The 20,594-nt window shown below is 45.7% G+C and overlaps 3 protein-coding genes across 6 annotated transcripts; 1 reads left to right on the top strand and 2 right to left on the bottom strand.

Annotated features, from left to right (window-relative positions):
* The first annotated feature begins 1,189 nt into the window (after nucleotides 1-1,189).
* On the top strand, nucleotides 1,190-5,455 carry LOC125507714 (tRNA modification GTPase). The gene is made up of 9 exons (XM_048672203.2): nucleotides 1,190-1,661; nucleotides 1,744-1,882; nucleotides 2,133-2,254; nucleotides 2,790-2,993; nucleotides 3,074-3,133; nucleotides 3,863-4,001; nucleotides 4,208-4,326; nucleotides 4,482-4,706; nucleotides 4,824-5,455. Exons 1-9 carry the CDS (start codon nucleotides 1,239-1,241, stop codon nucleotides 5,016-5,018), a joined length of 1,626 nt encoding a protein of 541 aa, XP_048528160.1. The 5' UTR covers nucleotides 1,190-1,238; the 3' UTR covers nucleotides 5,019-5,455.
* A 569-nt stretch (nucleotides 5,456-6,024) lies between these two features.
* On the bottom strand, nucleotides 6,025-10,697 carry LOC125507712 (Tetratricopeptide repeat (TPR)-like superfamily protein). Of its 4 annotated transcripts, XM_087525394.1 has the most exons (5): nucleotides 8,334-10,697; nucleotides 7,345-7,453; nucleotides 6,949-6,987; nucleotides 6,789-6,846; nucleotides 6,025-6,705 (listed from the first exon to the last, which is right to left on the bottom strand). In XM_087525394.1, the coding sequence occupies exon 1, from the start codon at nucleotides 10,565-10,567 to the stop codon at nucleotides 8,354-8,356; it is 2,214 nt and encodes a 737-aa protein (XP_087381520.1). In that variant the 5' UTR covers nucleotides 10,568-10,697; the 3' UTR covers nucleotides 6,025-6,705; nucleotides 6,789-6,846; nucleotides 6,949-6,987; nucleotides 7,345-7,453; nucleotides 8,334-8,353. The 4 variants fall into 4 exon arrangements, with proteins under 4 accessions (XP_087381520.1, XP_087381519.1, XP_087381521.1 ...); XM_087525393.1 differs by lacking the exon at nucleotides 6,789-6,846; XM_087525395.1 differs by lacking the exon at nucleotides 7,345-7,453.
* A 2,101-nt stretch (nucleotides 10,698-12,798) lies between these two features.
* LOC125507711 (kinesin-like protein KIN-14R) lies at nucleotides 12,799-17,886 on the bottom strand. The gene is made up of 14 exons (XM_048672201.2): nucleotides 17,453-17,886; nucleotides 17,052-17,374; nucleotides 16,764-16,959; nucleotides 16,349-16,425; nucleotides 16,152-16,251; nucleotides 15,928-16,035; nucleotides 15,665-15,841; nucleotides 15,297-15,582; nucleotides 15,059-15,220; nucleotides 14,744-14,959; nucleotides 14,619-14,656; nucleotides 14,369-14,532; nucleotides 14,149-14,274; nucleotides 12,799-13,983 (listed from the first exon to the last, which is right to left on the bottom strand). The coding sequence occupies exons 1-14, from the start codon at nucleotides 17,601-17,603 to the stop codon at nucleotides 13,207-13,209; spliced, it is 2,901 nt and encodes a 966-aa protein (XP_048528158.2). The 5' UTR covers nucleotides 17,604-17,886; the 3' UTR covers nucleotides 12,799-13,206.
* Nucleotides 17,887-20,594: the final 2,708 nt, after the last annotated feature.

The following is a 20,594-nucleotide window of genomic DNA, read 5'->3' as shown; positions in this document are numbered from 1 at the left end:
ACCTGGATGCTCATATTGGCTCCTACATATTCTACGAAGATATACGTTGTTCCTTTTGTCATCGGTATATTACTTGCCCGAGATTCGATCGTTGGTATCTCAATACCTAGTTCAATCTCGTTACTGGCAAGTCTCTTTACTCGTTCCATGATGTTACATCCCGTAACTAACTCATTAGCTACATTGCTTGCAAGTCTTATTGTGATGTGCATTACCGTGAGGGCCCAGAGATATCTCTCCGACAATCGGAGTGACAAATCATAATCTCGATCTATCTCAACTCAACAATCACCATCGGAGACACCTATAGAGCACCTTTATAATCGCTCAGTTACGTTGTGACGTTTGGTAGCACACAAAGTGTTCCTCCAGTACTCGGGAGTTGCATGATCTCATAGTCATAGGAACATGTATAGTTATGGAGAAAACAATAGCAAGAAACTAAACGATCATCGTGCTAAGCTAACGGATGGGTCAAGTCAATCACATTATTCTCTAACGATGTGATCCCGTTAATCAAATGACAACTCATGTCTATGGTTAGGAAACATAACCATCATTGATTCAACGAGCTAGTCACGTAGAGGCAAACTAGTGACACTCTGTTTATCTATGTATTCACACATGTACTAAGTTTCTACAATTCCAGCATGAATAATAAATATTTATCATGATATAAAGAAATAAAATAACAACTTTATTATTAACTCTAGGGCATATTTCCTTCACATCCCGCTATCGATGATAAGAAACGCACATGAGGGCGCCAGCCATGGTCGCCACCGCACCAGCACGTGATCCCGGCCGTCCGGATCCGTCAAGAGCAGAGCATCAACAAAGCCGCCACAACGCCGCTTGCACCCAGCCACGCACGAACCGGAGGTCCACCATGCGGATACAGGATGGCCCTGGAATCCCATCGCCCGTTGCCCCGCACGAACCGGAAGCCCACTCGCCGGAAGACCCCCACCGGGAGGGAAGGGAGTGCATCCATGAGGTGTAAGTTCAAACCCCCCTATTCGCATCTTGCTTCTGAATTTTTGAAAGTGGCTTTACAACGATCGACTGCGCAGAGTCTACATGGGGTTGACCTTGCGCCGAGATCCGTGTGAGAGGCGGAAGAAAGGAATACTTTTTTTCTTTTTTTTCTCCCTCAACAGTTATACCACGTGGCATTCCTAATCAGCTGTCACCCCGCAACGGGTGAACCAGCCGGCTCGCTGCCTCTCCCAATCCAAATGGCTCGTGCCGTCTCTCGCCTCCTCCCCTTTCTCCTATGGCGGCCTCCCCGACCTCTCCTCCTCCGCCGCCGCCCACTAAACCCTAGCCCCCAACCCCTGACCACGCGCGCCAAAGCCCTCGCCTCCTTCAGCTCCCTCGTCCTGCCCGGCGACGAGCGCTCGCCTCCGTCTTCCCCCTCGCGCCGCGCGCCGCCGAGCTATGGGGGCGGCGGATCTCCGGGGACGATCGCCGCCGTCGTCACCGCCCTCGGCGGGGGCCCCGCGGCCGTCGGCATTGTCCGCCTGTCCGGCGCCGACGCCGTCGCCGTCGTCGCCCGCGTGTTCCGGCCGGCCAGGAAGGACCCGGCGCCCTGGAATCCCCGAAGCCACTTCGTGGAGTACGGGGTCGCGCTGGACGGAGATGGGAGCGTCATCGATGAGGTATACTGCTCGCTATCGGTTGGTTAGTGTTCTCTGTGCAAACTAGTGCCTTGATTTCCCATTTTGTTCCCCAAATCTGAAGGTGCTGGTGGTGCCCATGCTGGCTCCGAGGTCCTACACCCGAGAGGATGTGGTGGAGCTCCAGTGCCATGGGAATGACCTTTGCTTGCGTCGTGTGCTGAGGGCCTGCTTGGAGGCTGGTGCCAGGCTCGCCGACCCTGGTTAGTTGCTTGCTCACTCAAGTCCTACTGGTCTAGATTATTTACGCTTGTAAAGAAATATTGTAGTTCAGTTGGTTACGGCTATGGTTGACGTTCCTGTTAGCTACGGATGTAGTTATAGTTATAGGGAAACAGTTTTGTCAGATAGGCAGACACTTTTTGTTTGAAGAATGAATGGTGAAGCTATCTTGGGATGTAGGTGTCTTATCTTGAACAAACTCCTAGCTCAGGTTTCATGTTCGCTTTTCAGGTGAATTCACTCTTCGCGCATTCCTAAATGGGAGGTTGGACTTGGCTCAAGCGGAGAACGTCTCGAGGCTTATTTCAGCCAAGTCCGTAGCTGCAGCAGATTCTGCCTTGGCTGGCATCCAGGCATGTCACAAAATTATGCTGTTGATAAATTAAATCATGTTAGCCTGTTGGGTAGCCCTGAGAAACGATATACATGTGGTCATGTTGGAGTTTTTTTTTTTTGTGTGTTTAACCCTCGAAATACCAGGAACAAATTGTTTCCAGGTCAGGAGTAGCTGAAACAACACTTTATGGAGGGTAGTGACCAGGGGTGGTGCCAGGGGCTGCTCCTGTTACATGCGACCCCCCAAAAGACAAAAAATAGAGATAGCAGTTAGAGTAACATGTCAGTGATTAGTGAAATGTGAAAAGGAAATTGAATATTGTTGTTCTGATCACTAAAATGTGGAGGGGAAATTTGCATTTATGTGCAAGACTTGCTTTTTTCCTTGTGCACGCCGATAACAAATTCCTGACTCAGACACTACTTGAAACCCTTTTGCATTGTGAAGTTTAACTTCATCAGCTCCAGTTTCTTTGGGAAGCACAATGTAGATGTGTTTTTTTAATAATAAGTAGGTTCTCCAATCTGAATTATATGTGTCCTCTACTGTAGGGAGGCTTTTCTACTCTAGTGAAATCTTTGAGATCAAGGTGCATAGAATTGATCACTGAAATTGAGGCTCGTTTAGATTTTGAAGATGAGATGCCTCCATTGGACCCTATGATGCTGCTCAGCAAAATTAACAGCATGAGGCAAGAGGTTCAGGATGCTCTGGATACTGCAAAGTATGATAAGCTGTTGCTGTCTGGTCTACAGGTACTTTATTCTATGCATTATACTGAATTGTTAAAGAAAACATAATTAAGAATGAAAAATGCTCTTACAATTTTGCACAGATAGCAATAATTGGCCGCCCAAATGTTGGAAAGTCAAGCCTCCTGAATGCATGGAGTAAGGTATACTCGTGGATATCTCTCTGTCATTATTTCTGTTGGATATTTGTCCAGCATATCTTTTTTAGTACTCTATTTTGTTGTTACCATGCTTGTTAATCTATGTTGTTTTCTCTTTTTATATGTGAAGTTACATGAGCTAATCTTATTGTTACGGGTTCAAGGCTAGTTAAGGTATGGGGTCATTAACCGGTACACAAGGCAGCATGAAGGAACTCTCTTAAAAATAGATTAGTTAGGATTAAGATATGGAATTAATTAATATTAGGTAAGTGTGTTGTGTATTCTCCTTTCACATATGTTTGGTTGTTAGCCATCGAGATTAATTAAGCAAGAAAGCGCAAGGGATACCATCCATTTTTCATCCTCCCCTCAAGAGCACTGGTCCATCTTTCTCTCCGCAAACCTAGACCCCTAGAACTTTTATGATACCTTTCTGCTGTGACTTTAAATGAGCCGTACCGAAACTCCGGTAGATGCCTAATGCCATGTGATTTAAGGGGATCTTGCTCAACGTACTGTGTCCTGAACTTTATCCTGCTTCTCTGCTGTGCGTCATGCCCAAAGTTTATACATCGAACGTTATCGCCATATAATCTTCTTATATGAATACTAATTGTAATCTATAATTCTGTATACTTTATGTGAATCCCATGTCCAATTGGATAGTTTGATTTATTTCATGTTGCAGCCATAATAGTTGATACTGGAACTTAAATGCTTAGCTTGCAGAGTGAAAGAGCTATTGTTACCGAAATAGCTGGAACTACAAGGGACGTAGTTGAAGCAAATGTCTCAATTCATGGAATCCCTGTTACCCTTCTAGACACGGCTGGTATAAGAGAAACTGATGACATTGTGGAAAAAATTGGTGAGTATTATTATTCTCAATAACATATTGTGAACTATTAAAGCAAGATGATAAAGATGTGAATGTCAAAATACGATCTGACGTTGGGTGGCATAGCCCACCAGGGGTAGGAACATGTTTCCCAATATATATTTGATTTTGTATATGGAATAATGGTAATAGCGTTGTTAGTCGTGATGCTTGTCTTCTGTTCTGCTCTTAACCAGGTGTAGAACGATCAGAGACTGCTGCACTGGGAGCTGATATGGTTATTATGACAATAAGTGCAGTTGATGGGTGGACTGAAGATGACACTAAACTTATCAAACGTGTCATGATTGATAAGGTTCCATCAGTTTCATTTTCTCACAAATTTTGTTGATGTCTGATTGCCTGGTTATTGGTTTGCATGCCTTCTGTTTGAAATCCTCTCTGTCCCTTCCATCATCTGTAAATAAATTGGAGAGTGACTATTCTTTCTTTGTCCTTTTTGATGATCAGAAAAGCTCAGGTTCTGAAGTGCCAATGGTTCTGGTTATCAACAAGGTAGACTGCACACCATTTGTTTCAGGAGAAGAGTTTGAGAAATTCAGTGGAATTTTCAGAAAACATGTGCACACGTGTGCAGTCACTGGTAAAGGCATTTCTGAGTTGGAGAGGGCTGTAATAGAGGTTAGAGGTCTTGAGTCCATACCTTCCGGGGGACGGCGGTGGACTGTAAACCAGGTAAATATTTCCGTATGCCATCAGTAGAAAACCCCAGTAGTTGTTCTCTTAGACTTGTTGCTTCAGTTGTTACATGAAAGATTGTTGACTTTTATCCAATTCCATTGTGTTGTCCAGAGACAACTGGAACAGCTCATGAGGACCCAAGAAGCTTTCACAAGACTAGAGTCGTCGATCAATGAGCAGCTACCCTTAGATTTTTGGACTATAGACTTGAGGGAAGCTGCATTGGCTCTGGCAACAATCAGCGGAGAGGACATATCTGAAGAAGTTCTGAGCAGCATATTCAGCAAATTCTGCATTGGAAAATGATTCGTCCTTCAGAATCATGCTGGTCCTCAGTCATTCCGACAATTTTGACTTTTGAGCAGCGTAGTAACATAGAACGATCTGAACAAGCCCAGTAGCTATCTAAAGGAGCAATGAAATTGAACTATTTTCTGGACGGGGTCAAAGATTTATAGGTCGGGATTACTGCTGTCACTGTTCCAAATTTGTACTCTAGGTCTGAGATGTGTTTGGGCCCAGTTTAACTTCATAATAGGAAATTGTATTTTTAGATCATGCACAAATCGAAAGAATGTAAATACCTATTACGATCATGCAAAAATAGGAAGAATGACTAGCTCGTGTTTGTGATGCTAACGGCTGCATGCCACAACTTCACTAATTTCTCACATAGTATTAGCAGTTGTAAAGCATGGTTGCTCTTATTACAGCCGACAATAAAAAGTTTGAATTTCAATTCATCTGAAGGGGTGTGCCCATTTGCCGGGTTCTGTTGGTTTTGACAATCTTCTCAACCGGTTTAATTTTCTTCTTTTACCCTGTTCTGTCACCTGTTTTTTTCTTGATTATTTATTCCCCTCTTTTTAAGTACTCCTGCTGTAAAGAAATATAAGAGAATTAGATCATTAAAATCTATTTCTTTACAGCGGGAGTACTTCATAATTGCATACATATTAAAACAAAATATGCATGATAATTAAAACTTTGCAGGATCACAAAACACATAATTGACAACGTATCAAATTCAAGTTCAATCATCCATATCAAATTCAAATCCAAACACAATCATTGTGCATCACAAACAAAAACAAAAGCAGAAGTGCATAAAACATGAATGGATAGCCTCTCAAACGTGGCTGGTTCACCCACCCATTGCTGGGTGCCAGACAATCTCTCTTCATCGTCGTAAAAGTAGATGCCCAAAAAGTTTTGAGAAAAAATTCTGCAATTTGGTACCCTAAAAATTTGGCCTTCTTCCTTTTTTACTTCGCAATTGCATACATATTGAAACAAACACATGACGGCATGATTAAAACTTTGCAAGATCACAACACATATGATCATCAACATATCAAATTCAAGTTCAATCATCCGTATATCAAATTCAAATTCAAACCACAATCATTGTGCATCGCAAACAAAAACAAAAGTGCATACAAAATGAATGCATAGCCTCTCAAATGGCATTGCCTTCATTGCCATTAGTTGTGCTTGCATCTTCTTCATGGCTTGCTTCCTCTCCATTGATTGCTTCTTCTCCAATGCCACCATTGACATCATTGGCAGTTTGGCACCATTGTTTTTCATTCCCATCCATTGCACCACCCATGCCTCCTCCCATGGCGCCCATGGCTCCTCTCATGCCTCCCATGAATCCTCCCATCATGAAGCCTCCAATAGACCTCACCGCCAACACTTGATCGCGACAAAGCTCCACGTATGCTTTCGCCTTGTCACCAAGACCACTTGTGTCCATGAACATGAACTTTTGCTCTTGTTCAATGCTTTTGATTCTCTCTTCCATGACCACATTCCTTTCCTCAACCTCCGTCTTCTTCTCCTCGGTCGCCGCCCTCCTCTCCTCGGCTGCCGTCCTCCTCTCCTTGCCCTTGATATATGTGATGCATAGTACTTTGGTATATATTTTTCTTAGTGGCATTATTATTCCACTTGTCCTGAAATGTTTCCTGAGTTTGTGTTGTTTGTAGTGCTGCACAAAGATATAATGGTGGATATAATTAATTGGGCCAGGTGCTAAAGCATATATCTCTAGTTACAGTTCACTCTGTTTACCATGAGGGGGATTATGATTATCATAGGGTAAGGTTGTCACACTTATGAGCTCATTAGGCTGAACAAAATGACATGTTAAAAAGATAACTGAGACTGCAAGAATTGACAACATTAAAAAGACATGGGTAGGTGGACGTGTGCAATAAAGTTCGATATTTACCATTCATGTCGGTTGCACTCTTAGTTGTAACACATTACCCTGCAAATAAAATATATAAACAGGAAGATTAGCTTGCAATGCTGCAGCTGAAACTGAAACTGACATATCTACAAATGCCTCCAAAGAAACAAAAAACCTGACCAATATATCTGATCCTAAAAAGGGAAAAATATAACCAAATAAAAGTATTGAAAGAAGAACACTAATCAGAGGAGGAATTGTCTATTTCCAGCATGGGTACTCACTGCGCATGCTTGGAAAGAAAAAAAGCATTGCTTAGTAAGCGCGGATCTGGGAGTTAACAAATGACATTAATGGAAATTAATGATTGACGGCAACAACATATTCTATTATTTTGCTGATTACCAAAAAAAGTTAAATAAAACGCACTCTTACTTTGCTGTTACAAACTGAATAGATGGTGCGCATCCATGATTTCCTGTATGAACATTACTGAATTTTTGTCCATCTTTAGTTACAGGTGTCGCTTTACGGTCACATCAGCCTAAGTGAAAAAAAAAAGTGCAGCGTCACTTAAATTCACAAGAGACAGAAGAAAAAGAGTGACAATATGGCGTAGAAAATATAGAAGATACACGAGGGGAGAGGAGTGTATCGAGTTACACAGGGAGGGGTAGGGTTCGTGGGGGATTATGGGGACTGAACCCGTGTGAAAACGGCCCACCGAACGGTCCGTTGAGGTTCGACAGGGTTTTTGGGATGGGCCGGGATAATCACGTAAATACTCTCCAAAAACTCTAGTGCCAAACAAGGCCTTGAGAAATTTGTTGGCATTCACCATCACTTGCTGCCTTAGAGTATATCACAAACCTTTCGTTAACAGTGTAACCATGGTGGGTGCATTTACTGCCATGTTTGGGAGATGATGAGTGCTCTCTCCTACCAAGTTGATGTGCTGCAGGCGTCATTTACAAAGTTTAATTATCTATGAGTTGAACTTACTGATACTTTACATTTTATCATCTTGTTACTTGGTTTGCTTAAGAGTGAAAAAGAATGAGGATACTGAACGAAGTACCCAAAAAGAAAAACTCTGGAAAAGGGGATTTACACGTGGTGTAGAGCCAAAAATAATTATACTGGGAAAACAATATCAAGCTAGCACTTCTGCAATTCCACAACAGGACGATTTTATTCATAAAACTGGGAAGAATTCTAATGGCACTAACACTGAGTTACACAGTAGGAGCATATCAGCTAAGCTAATGAACGCCAACTAAAATGACACTTAACAATGATGCATAGAAACAGTGAATTCGTTTTGCATGGAGTAAGTTCAGCATAAATACTGCCACAAAATTTCACAGCGTAGCTTTTGTTAGTTACATTTTCCAAATTCAAGAAGAAACAATTAAAGTACTCACTGTTCTTGTCATTTGAGAAGTCAGCTAGAAACTGCCGATATCAACTCGAATTGATCTTCTTCATGAGATCCTCTCAATGTATCCAGTTCTTCATCCCATGAAAATTTAGATGTTGGACGGTACCCTTCGTCCTTCATGTGTTTAGCGAGCCTTCTCAACTCTGTATTTATATTTTCCGCCTCAGGATGTTGCTGCTCCCCAACAACAAACACATGAATTCTGCTGTTAAGCTCAACCCAGCTGCATCCTGGATCTTTGCTAACTCCCCGATGTCTCATCAAATGCCTCACCCGCTCAACATCAGTCCATTTTCTCTGGGCAGCATAGATGTTTGACAACAATATATATGCAGAGGAGTCCCCAGTACCTAACTCCATCAGCTGCTCACCAGCATATGCTCCGACATCAAAATCCCGTATACTGCGACATGCTCCCAATAATATACGCCACAAACATGTTCCATGGTCAATACTAATGGACTCTATGAAATCTTTTGCTTCATTTAGCATCCCTGCTCGGCTAAGAATATCAACCATGCAAGCATAATGATCCAGCCGAGGAGTTAAACCATAGTCTTTGGTCATTGACCTAAAGTAAATCCATCCTCTGTCAACTAGGCCCATGTGACTACAAGCACATAACACATTAATGAATGTTATATGATCTGGAGCAGTGCCCTCTAGCTTCATTTCCTCAAACAGGTCAAGTGCTTCATTTCCACGTCCATTTTGAGAGAATCCAGAAATGATCGAGTTCCATGCAATAACATCCTTATGAGGCATCCTTCTGAATATAACCATGCCATCGTCAAGGTTTCCACACTTTGAATACATTGTAGACAAGGCACTTCCGACAGAAGACCCCAAACCAAATCCGAACTTGAGGATTTGCGTGTGCAATTGCTTCCCTGGCTCCAATGCTGCAAGGCCAGCACATGCTCTAAGAACACTGGTTATAGTCAAGTTAGTCGGAATGATGCCCTCCTTGTCCATCCTGGCATACAATCTCAAGGCTTCCTCATGCTCCCCATTCTGCACATGCCCGGCAACCATGGCCGTCCAAAGGACAATGTCAAGCTCATGAAATTGATCAAAACCTTCCTTTGCATCAGTAATACAGCCGCATTTGGCATACATGTCCACCAGTGCGCTCTTCACATACACCTGCCCCTCAAACCCAAGCTTCACCATCAAACCATGTGTCTGCTTTCCTTCCATCAATGCTCCCACATCACTACACGCATTGAGCACCCCAACCAAAGTGAACTCAGTTGGTGAAAACCCCGCAGAAAGCATCTGCAAGAACATTCTAAATGCGCTTTCTGCATTCCCATTCTGCGCGTAGCCAGTGATCATCGCGGACCAAGTGATGGAGTTCCTCTCCTTAGACGACGCAAACACATGTAATGCTGCATCCATACACCCAGCCTTTGCATACATTGTGACGAGCGAGTTCTCAACCGACACAAACACCACCAACCCATCCTTCACAGCCAACCCATGTAGCTGCACCCCCATCGGCAAGCCCGACGGCACACTGACCGCACTAAGAACAGCCGTGGCCACAAACTCGTTTTTCTGCGACGGGCACTCCGCAAGCATCAGCTGGAAGATCTCAAAGGCCTCCTCGGAGCACTTTGTGGAAGCATAGCCTGCCACCATAGCGGCCCAAGAGAACTCGTTCCGCACCGGCATTTCGTCGAACACTCTCCGGGCATCGGGGACGAGGCCCAGCTTACAGTACATGTTGAGCAGAGAGGTGGACACGAACACGTTGGAGCCAGCCGAGGGGACCTTGCAAGCGAGGGCGTGGGCGGCTGCCCCGGCGGACGCGGAGCGCGCGCGGGCGGCGGCCGTGAAGACGGCGGCGAAGGAATGCGGGGACGGGAGGATGGCGGGCGAGGAGGAGAAGAGCATGGATTGGAAGTGGGAGAGCGCGGCGCGCGGGTGGTGGTGCGAGAGCGGGTTGAGCAGGGAGTTCCAGGAGGCGACGTCGCGGGCGGCGGCGGGGATGCCCGCGAAGACGGCCAGGGCCGCGGCGAGGAGCGGCCGCGGGAGGGAGGCGTAGAAGGTGATGAGGGAGTTGGAGACGGGCGCGTGGGACGCGGCGCCGGACTTGAGCGCCCAGGCGTGGAGCGCCTCGCCGTCGCGGGCGCGGGCGGCGCGGCGGAGCTGCTCGATGAAGTGCGTGTGGGATATCTGGCGCGCGGAGGCGGAGGGCGCCGCGCCTGCCATTCACGTGCGGGCGGGCGGCCGGGGCGGGCGGCGAGCGGGCGGCGACGGCGAGCGGCGAGCGGGTGGCCGGGGCGAGCAGGCGGCCGGGGCAGGCGGCGAGCGGGCTGGTGCCTCGAGCGGCAGCTATAACCTGAAAATAAAACAAATAAAAGAGGTGCAAATGGTGTAGTCTCTCCTTTCTGGTTAAAAAAAAACTCATGGACAATTTGATCAATAAAATACTACAAATTATATATCATTAAAAATGGAATTTTTACATGGGAGCGCCTATACATCAGGCGCCTGGAAAAGTTATTCCATCAATCACTTTTATCTTAGACCGCTAGATCTTCATCCAACGGCCCAAAACAGATTGAATATTGTTTATCTTTAACCACTTATCCTTCTTTCTCGCGTAGCACGGGCCTATCCAGACCTACCCGCATGCCTATGCCCATCGCGGCCGGCGGCTGTCGTCGCCTCACCACCCCGCCCTTCCCTCGACCTCGCTCCATCGCCGTGTTTGCCACCTCCCCGGCCATCTGTCAGCAGTTCTGCACTGATGAGCAGCCCCCCTGCACCCTCCCTGCCCCCCCTCCCCCCCCCCCCCCCACACACACACACATTAAGTTTCTTTCTCGCCTCCACATGAGACGTCGCAGCTTGTTGCTGCTCACATCGTTGTCCCCGGCTTCGACGATGTCCTAGCTTGGCCTCATTGTGGCCAATGCTCATCGCTGTTGTTCCTCACGCCATCCCCAGCTTTGGGCTAATGTTGCATGGAATTGACTGACGCGCTGAAAAAATTAGGGCGTCACAATTAGCAAAACCGATTTAACATACATAAAGTCTGTTATGTTGGTCAAACTGTCAATTAAGACTAGACATGTGCCTTTTCATAAAACAGGAAATGATGTAGTAGTAATCAAGACATTAACGCCCCGAGTGGCAGTTTTTGAAGGAAAGCTCGAGTATAAATTTTGCGAAACCACATACAAAAAATCAAATTTATCTCATTTCACATCTCTTTAAGACTCATAAACAACCTTACAATGTCACGTGTCGTTCTTCTACGTGAAGGGCTAGCCCTAGCCTGTCGATATGAAGAACCCATTACAGCGAGTGAGTGGACATCAATAATAATCGCAACAAAACCTAAGCAACATGCACACGGGTGGCAACGGATTGGTACGGATCGAATAGTGCTCTTACCACTACGGTTTTCATATTTTCAAAACAAATATGAATGTGAATACGGATGTTATTGGATACAAATGCGGATTGGATGTTACTTGAATATAGATACATATCGGATGTTACTCAATTCGAAACGGATACGAATAATAGCGATATATTAGTTAAAGGAAATAAGACAATAGCTATGTGATACAAAATAATCAACTTGCAAGGTATAAAAAGTCAATAAATACTACCGTAATGCATAATAATACCGAAGTTTAATCATACAAAAACTAAAATCTGACAACACATTAGGCTTTGTTGTTGGATAATTGGCATACTGGGGCTAGAATTACTTAATTTAGCGCACAAAATTTTATTCAGATACAAATGTATCCACTTTCATATTCATATTTGTGTCAGAATCCCGTGCTATGTTTGTGTCCAATTCGGTATTCATACTTGTGTGCAAAATTTATTCGTGTCTGTAAAATAAACTCGGATATCTTTCAATTCCATTTCCGTTTTAATTTGGATGCGGATGTTTTGGATTTGAATATGCATTTTCTCATAGAGTATTTTTCGTTGTCACTTTCCACCCTTACGCCCACCAAACACCTCTCAGACGAACAGATATGCCGAATGCAAACGCACCGAATCAGTACTTGTCATCTGCATCAGGAAATAAAATTGAGGCCTTGTCTGTTGATCCTCTCTCCAAAGAGATTGGAGAGGATTAGAGGGGAGTGAGAGGGATAATCTTGCGCCAAGGACACACGCACATAAAAATCTAGGTTCTGAATTAGTCACCAACACCGCTTTGCTAACATAATGAGATTAAAGATATAAAGGTCTCTAAATCTCACCCCTTCCTTTTTCTTCGACATGCACATCTTTCATCACGCAAATCAATGCATCTTATTTCCAAGATCATCATCTCCGCACTAAAAGGCAGCCGTCTCATTCTGCTATGGCCTTCCAGACCCCCCTTGGCAACTTGAAAATCACTGCCATAATAACTGACCTCAAAATATAAGAGCTGAGTCCCCCGTTGTACACTGAACGCAAGAAAAGAACACAACTCACATGCTTAACTGAGGATGTATAAGACTTCTCAGTTCTCACACTCAAACCGGAAGCACTTGCAAACCTGATGAGAATCAGCAAATTTGTTTCGTGGGCAGATGATGACATTTCATCTGACAGCCAGATCCACCACTCGCCAAATCTCTATAACAAATACTCCCTCCGTCCCATAATATAAGGGCGTTTTTTGCACTATACTAGTATAAAAAACATTCTTATATTATGGGACGGAGGGAGTAACAAATAAAAGAAGAAGAAACCCAGAGCTGTTCTCTCACAATAGGCGAGAACTCAAACTCAAAACTATAAACATCTAACCTTCTTTTTTTCTACCAGATCTACAGATCTCTTTCTTCATCACCAGAGCTCAGCTGACTGACGCCTCTTCATCATCATCAGTGGTTCCAGCCTCTCTCCTTGTCCCTGTTGTGCACGCCCCCCCTGGGCGCACCGCCGCCGGGACCGCCACTCGCCGGCACGCGCCGCGCGGCCGCCCGGCGAGCGCTGTCGATGCCCTGTGCGGCGGTGGCAGCAGCGGCGCCGGCCCTCCTCCCCGCCTGCCCCGACTGTGGCGGCCTGATGACCACCTTCTTCTGCAGGCTGCGCCGCAGGATGCTGTTGATCCTCTTGCTCCTGCTGCCCTTGTCGTTGGACATAACGGGAGGCGAGCTCAATGGCGGCGAGGAGTACTCCTTGATCTTGTCAAGCGGTGACGCTGCTGCAGGCGCCGGCGTCTTGGCACCGCCGGCTGCGGGGAGTGGCATCAGCGAGTTGCGGCGCGGCAGCGGGATGAGCGAGCTGCGGCGGGGCTGGTGCGCCCCTCCGTTGCAGAGCGAGACCCGCCTGGCCTTTGCGGCGTCTGGGTTGGCATTCTCCTTCTCCTCCGCCAGAGACATGAGCTGGTTGAAGCTGTAGGTGTCGCTGTTGTTGCTGTCCGAGAACGTCTGCTTCGCCATCATCCCGAGGTCCTTTTTGGGTGCTGCTGATAGTGGCGGTCTCTCCATGGTGCTGTTGAGGTTCCTCTCTGACATGGGGCTTCTCATGTAGGTGTTGTTCTCTTCCTTGAGGCCTTGCTGCTGCTGCTTTCGCTCGACGTCTTGGGCGATCTTGTTGTCGACGTGCTGCCTCGCTATCTTCCTCTCGACCAGCAGCTGTGATTCCAACTCTTTGATCTGAAAAGAAAGATGATCAACGATGAACATGATGATTCTTCATGCATAGCAGTGACAAGGCAGCTTGTACTATTTCAGCCATGGTGGTTGCAATGCAACCTGCACTATTTAAGCCATGGTGGTTAAAATGGGATGCTGAAAGAAGTCGAAGGCGGCGCGAAGTACCTTATCTTGGAGATTCATGGTGAGCAGGTCCTTGGCCTTGTTCTTGGCTTCAAGGGATTGGATTGTTTCTTCCATGCTCTTGATCTGAGCATCTTTGCTCTTGCAGTCCTGTTTGGCTCTGCCAACCTAGCAGAACAACAAGAGCATGCATTCAGATTTTAGACATCCAGAGGTTAAAGTTGTATTAAAATATGGATTAGCAGGAAGGGCAGTAGAGTACCATAAGCTTATATCTTGATAGTTCTCCAACATCAACTTGTTTCCTTGCCTGTCCAAGCTCTATTCCCCTCACCCTGCTTGCAAAGTTAAGCGAGCAGAGAGTTTCGCCCACGTCATTTTCGTTGGGGCTAATTTGAACAAACATCAAAGTTTTGGAGTCTCCACCTGCAGTGCTTACACACATTATCGCCAAAACTAAAGGATAGGTTCAAATCAAACCAGCATAAGGAGAAGAAAACAAAATTGCGTACTCAGTGAGTCTTGCAGCAAGTGCGTTAACTTTGAGTTCCTGCCAGTTTGACAAATAAATATGTTAGTGAGATCTTGTATATAAATCACCAGTGCAAACTATAACCAAGGTTTGAAAGTTTGAAACCTGAAGGGTATATGCTGGCTCTTAGTTGCAAGAGCAGATATGACATCTCCAAGTGCAGAAAGGGACTTGTTAATATTCTGTGCTTCTTTCAGTCGTTCGCCTTGAGCATCTGTCTTTGCCACACGCTCACTTCCGGCTAGGTCAATGAGCCACAGCTTACTGTTTGTGCGTTCTCCATTCATCAAGTTTTCTCCTTTGACCATCACGCAATGTATACTGAATGGAAAATTAGTTAGGACATGATTTTACAATCCACTACTTAGTGCAAGTGAATGGAAAACTGGTGAGCAGCGGTAAGAACATCAAGGTACTGACCAGTGCGATCGGCTGCTGTGCTCGTTAGCATTTGTGGAACCAACAACTCTGGCTTTGCTTCCAGTTTGCAGGACATCCCAGGCCTCATCCATGTTACTGACTCGTGCTTCAACCAGTCCTGGTACATGATGAACTCCTTCTGCAACTTGTCTCACTTCTAGCCTGTGCACAAGGTATCATGATGTACAGTATCTTCACACAATGTTGTATCTGATGATATAACTCACAAGTGACGTACCTTTTTGTTGTTGTGCTTGGTTGGGACCCTGTTAGGAGCAAATCATGAATTTGTTCGTTGTATACTTCCAAGGCACTAACAGTAATCTCGTATTGGAAGAGGTCATGTCTGTCCTTGACTACTCGGAAGAGCTCATCCAGAATTCTGTAGTTAACCCCTCGAGCACCTTCAGTTCCTTCCATTGTAAATGTTTTGCCAGTGCCGGTTTGCCCATAAGCGAAGATACAAACATTGAATCCATCCAACACCGAAGTTGCAAATGGGGCAGTTTTCTCAAACACTTTCTCTGTATATAAGTTGAAGACGATAAACTGTTAAAAACATGAGGAACGATGCAAGGTGAGTAACTGCATCTACGAGTGAATTACCTTGGTCTTCTTCAGGGTTGAAGACTGAATCGAATTTGAAGACTTTCTTCGATGATACATGGCCTCTAACAATGAGCTCTCCATCTTTTGCAGAATCAAAGTCGATCGCCATTGATGCTCCTTCTGCTGTTTCTTCCGTGTTTAGTGGCCGACAGCGGCAAAATACTCTTATGTTACCTAAGCAATGTGCAAGTCACATTAAGTCCTACTGTCAATTTATCGCAGTAACAACGAATAAACTGATACCAGAATAACCAGCTTACCTTTGAGCTCTATAAGCTTGTTGTAAAGATCCTTGCGTTCCTTTGCTTCCTCACTGAACTTCTCTTTCAGGTCCTTAAATTCAGATTCCAAATTTGCATATTGGCTCACTGTTGAAATGAAAAAAAGAAACCATGTTTGTTTCCTTTAGTGGGAGGTAGATACAGAAAAGAAAACTGAAGAGTACACAACTAGTTCAGTTTGGTTAACCACTCTGCAAACATACCATATTGATGAATTGTTGTAGTCATCTGTGTAGCATCTGACAAACACCTTTTGTATTCCTCTGATTCTTTCAGTAAAATCTGGTGTTCTGTCTTTAACGCCTGCAGATCATCACAATAAAGTGTGTAAGTCCATTCACTCTGCCAAGCTTAAGAGTGTACTGTAAAAACAAACAAAAACTTGAGGTCAAATATACACCTTAAATTTCTCACTCAGGTCTTTCAGTAGTTGGCACCAACGAGTCTTCTCTTTCACTTGCCCTTCCACTGCAAATGCTGCATGAATAGCAAAAGTTTCACAAAAATGTTCCCAATCAGCAAGGGAAAGCCTAAACATGAAAGTTCTAGTTGTAACAATTATCAAGACTAACACCATTGTTTGATTACAGATGATACAACTGATAAAAGTCAGTTTGCTGCAACTACCATGGAACAACTGCTGTGGATTTGTTTTGATCATCACAGAAGAAAGAACTGATAAAATAAGTTTGCTGCAACTCTGTCGTTGATTTGTTTGTTTTAATCGCAGAAGAAGAAGATAGCACTGGTAAAATTCAGTCTGCTCCTACTGTCAGTGAACAAGTGCATCTGCAGTTGAGACAGGTTCTTCTTACCGAGAGAGCCGACGTGCATGGACTTGCGCATCAGCTCCATCTGCAGGTCGCGCAGGGACGTCTGCGCCTCGCGGCACTCCTTGGTCTTGAGCTCATTCTCCCTCATGAGATCCTCCAGCACCCTCCTGCACTCGCCTTTCTCCCTCAGGAGTGAGTCGTACTCCTGCCTCAGCTGGCCACAGCAGTCGCCATTGCCCTGCAACAAAATGCAGAGATTGATTTGTATACTAGCCACCACCAAGGACAACAACAAGAGGAGAATTCTGAGGCGAATCTTGAAGCCGTTACCTTGTCAATGTGCACGATCTGCGCCCCTCCACCCGGAACGGCCTCCGGCGCAGCAGCACCGTCGTCAGCGGCGGCTTCGGCGTCGGCGGTTTTGGCGGGGGGACGGGGCACCGCCGGAGACGACGGGGCCGCAGAGAAGAGCTCGAGCGGCGCGATCCGGAGGCGGCCCGCTGGCCCCCTCCGGGTGTAGTCGGGCGTGTGGTGCATCTCCGCTTCCGCGTCCGCGTCGTCGCGCGGGGCGGCCTCCGACGAGCCGGTGCAGCTGGCGACGTCCGGCAGGGCCGCCGCCGCCGACGACGACCCCGAGGATCTGGAATAATCCCCTGAAGCCAGAGAGAGAAAAACAAGATAATTAATCCCCCGGAACCAGGCGACCTAGATCCGCTCGCGCAAGAACGTACCCTCGCTGACGGCGGCGCAGGGGATGAAGTCGCGGGCGTCGGACATCTTCACCGTCTTCCTGACCGCCGCCGCCGTGACCGCCTCCGTCCCCACCGACGCGGCGGACAGCGCCCCGCCGTCCTGGACGGCCTCGCTGCTCCCCTCCTCCATCGTCCGGATTCGGACTCGAGCGAAAGCGAAAGCGAGAGGGAAAGGGGGGGAGGAACGGATCGCGAGTTCGTCGGAGATGGGGGGAGGAGGGAGGGTTTTGAATCGAGGATTTGTGGGGGAGGGGAGGCGACCGTTGGGCGGGCCTTGCTTTCCTTCCTCTTTCGAATGTCCAGGCCGGGCTCGGGCTCGGCTGGGGTCCTTGTTAAATGGCGTCGCGTGCTGGCGGCGGGTGGCCGGACGGACGGAGGAGCCTCGGACGGGGACGAAAAGCGGAGGTTTGTCTGGCAATGGCTGTCGCCGGGGTTAATGGTGGAGTAAATCCTCACAATCTCCTTGAATTACCACCGTAAATGTGAGATCTTGCTGGGCTGTCAAAATAAATTTTGTGAGATTTTGCTGTGCTGCCAACAAAATTTATTAGATTTTGCCGTGCTGTCGACACAATTCATGAGATTTTGCTGGGTAGAGCCACGCTGTCCATGCTCTTGTAGCATCTTTACTTGGAAAAATGGGCAAAATTTGAACCCCCTAAATCTTTATCGGCAAGTCAGCCCCGCCCCCCGCGTCCTCCTCCTTGGCAACACAGTGGAAACCCTAGATCGAGTGCGCCGCCAACCTCTTCTTCACCTCGTCTCGCCGTCGCCGGAGGAGCGGACGACGGAGTCCGCACCGGTTCCAAGGAAGGCGATGGTGGGGCCCTTCGTCCGTTTCATGAGTAATGGCGGCCTATGGATTGCACGGTGCCGGCACGGGTCGGTGTGGCGGGGTGGTGCGGGGTGTGGGTCGGGCGCTGGTGAGCAGTGTGCGGCTTGCGGGCGTGCGCGTCCATGCTAAGGTGTGTCTGTTATAGTTGTCGCTGAAATTAATAGGGAATAAACCCTAAAAGCCTCATTGAATTCTTGAATTTGATGAGTTATCAACTTTTTAATGAGATTTTGTTGTGTTGTCGACTAAATTTACGAGATTTTGCTGGGCATAGGCATGCTCTCCACGCTCTTGCATGAATCCAGGTTTGCTTTTACTCGCAAAAAGTAATATGGGATTTTAAGTCTACTTTTTAGGTGAGATGAGACCATTTGTCGTCCGTGCTGCATTTTGTTCATTCTAGTAGTGAATGCTCTGTCGCGTCATTTTTAATTGGAGAATTAATTTTATTTTTCTCCCAAGAGTTATTATGGCAAGTCATATTTCGTAGAGGCGTTCGAGCAAACACAGACCACCCCGCAGGCGCTATTGGGCCAGTCATGTAGGATGGCCCTTCCAATTTTGAGAACATTCTGTCAATAGTTTTTTTTACTACTGGGTTTTTCCATTCATTTTCATGTTCATTTTTTGTGAATAGTTTTAAAATTTATGAATAATTTTTAAAAAATTGAGAATATATTTTAAATTCATGAACATTTACTTCGGTCGGCAGCTACTGTCTGTAATAGCAAGCAAAGTCCCATTAAATTCATAAATGTTTTCTAAAATTGTGAACATTTCACTAAGTCTTTTCTTCATGTTATTGAATATGCAAATATTTCTTAAATACATGAACATTTTTAAAAATTCGTAACCATTTCTACAGATTTGTGAACAATATGAAAACCCATGAACATTTTTTACAATTCATAAATATATTTATCATCTCCATGGTTTTTGTAATTTACAAAGATTGTATAATTCATTTGTAAAAAACGTGAATATAATTGTAAATTCAAAATACTCTTGAATATTTTTGAAAAAATAAAAAGAATTTAATAGAAAACCTAACAAAACTATAAAGAAAATCAGCTGAAAAACCAGGCAGAAAACAAATCTCCAATATTGCAATAAGCACATGGCGCTACATGAGCCACCGCCCTACGTGTTTGCTCGCAATCCTAATTACTTTTAAAAATAAAGATCGCAAGTTCGGAGGAGGAGGAGAGAGATGGGGGGGGGGGGGGGGGGGGGGGCGTTTTGAATTGGAGATTTGGGGGAGGCGACCATTGGGCGTTTCTTTCCTTCGTCTTTCGAATTTGAAACGCATGCCAGGTCGGGCTCGGCTCGGATCGTTTTTAAATGGTGTTGCATGCATGTTGCCGGCGAGTGGACGGAGCGTGGGACGCGACCGAAAAGCTAAGGTTTGTCTAGTATAGCTATCGTTGAAATTAATGGGGAATAAATTCTCAGAATCTCGTTTAATTCTTACCGTAAATATAAGATTTTGCTGTTTTGTCAACTTTTTTATGAGATTTTGCTATGTTGTCAACAAATTTTATGAGATTTTGTTGGGTAGAGTCATGCTCTCCATGCTCTCGGTTCAATGCAGATTTTTTTTGAGATAGTCTAACATAGATTTGCTTTCTTAGCTAGTACTCCATCCATCCGAAAATACTTGTCTGAGAGATAGATGTATTTTATTTCTATATACATCTTTTTTTATCCATTTCGAAGACAAGTATTTCCGGACCGAGATAGTAGGTGATATGAGGGCAACTCCAATGGACAGATCCTTTTGGGTCATTCGGACAAAAAACTTGGCCCAACCATGTGATCATTGGGCATTTCCTTCCTTCCTCTTTCGAATTCGAAGTCCAGGGAAGGTCGGGCTCAGCTGGGGTCCTTGTGAAATGACATTGCGTCTGTGCTTGCTGGCAGCAGGTGGACGGACGGACGGACGGACGGACGAAGGAGCCTCGGACGGGACGAAAAGCGGATGTTTGTCTGGCAATGGATGTCGCCGGAGTTAATGGTGGAGTAAATCATCACAATCTCCTTGAATTACCACCGTAATTGTGATTTTGCTGTGCCGTCAATAGAATTTATGAGATTTTGCTGTGCTTTCACCAAAATTTATTAGATTTTGCTGTGCTGTCAACACAATTCATGAGATTTTGCTGGGTAGAGCCACGCTGTCCATGCTCTTGTAGCATCTTTACTTGGAATGGGCAAATTTGAACCCCCTAAATCTTTATCGGCAAGTCGGCCCCGCCCCCTGCGTCGTCCTCCTTGGCGACACAGTGG

This window comes from Triticum urartu, chromosome 5A, assembly GCF_056163025.1.
Source record: "Triticum urartu cultivar PI428250 chromosome 5A, HENAU_Tu73, whole genome shotgun sequence".
Classification (NCBI taxonomy): domain Eukaryota; kingdom Viridiplantae; phylum Streptophyta; class Magnoliopsida; order Poales; family Poaceae; genus Triticum; species Triticum urartu.
This window is presented reverse-complemented; position numbering and strand designations above follow the sequence as displayed.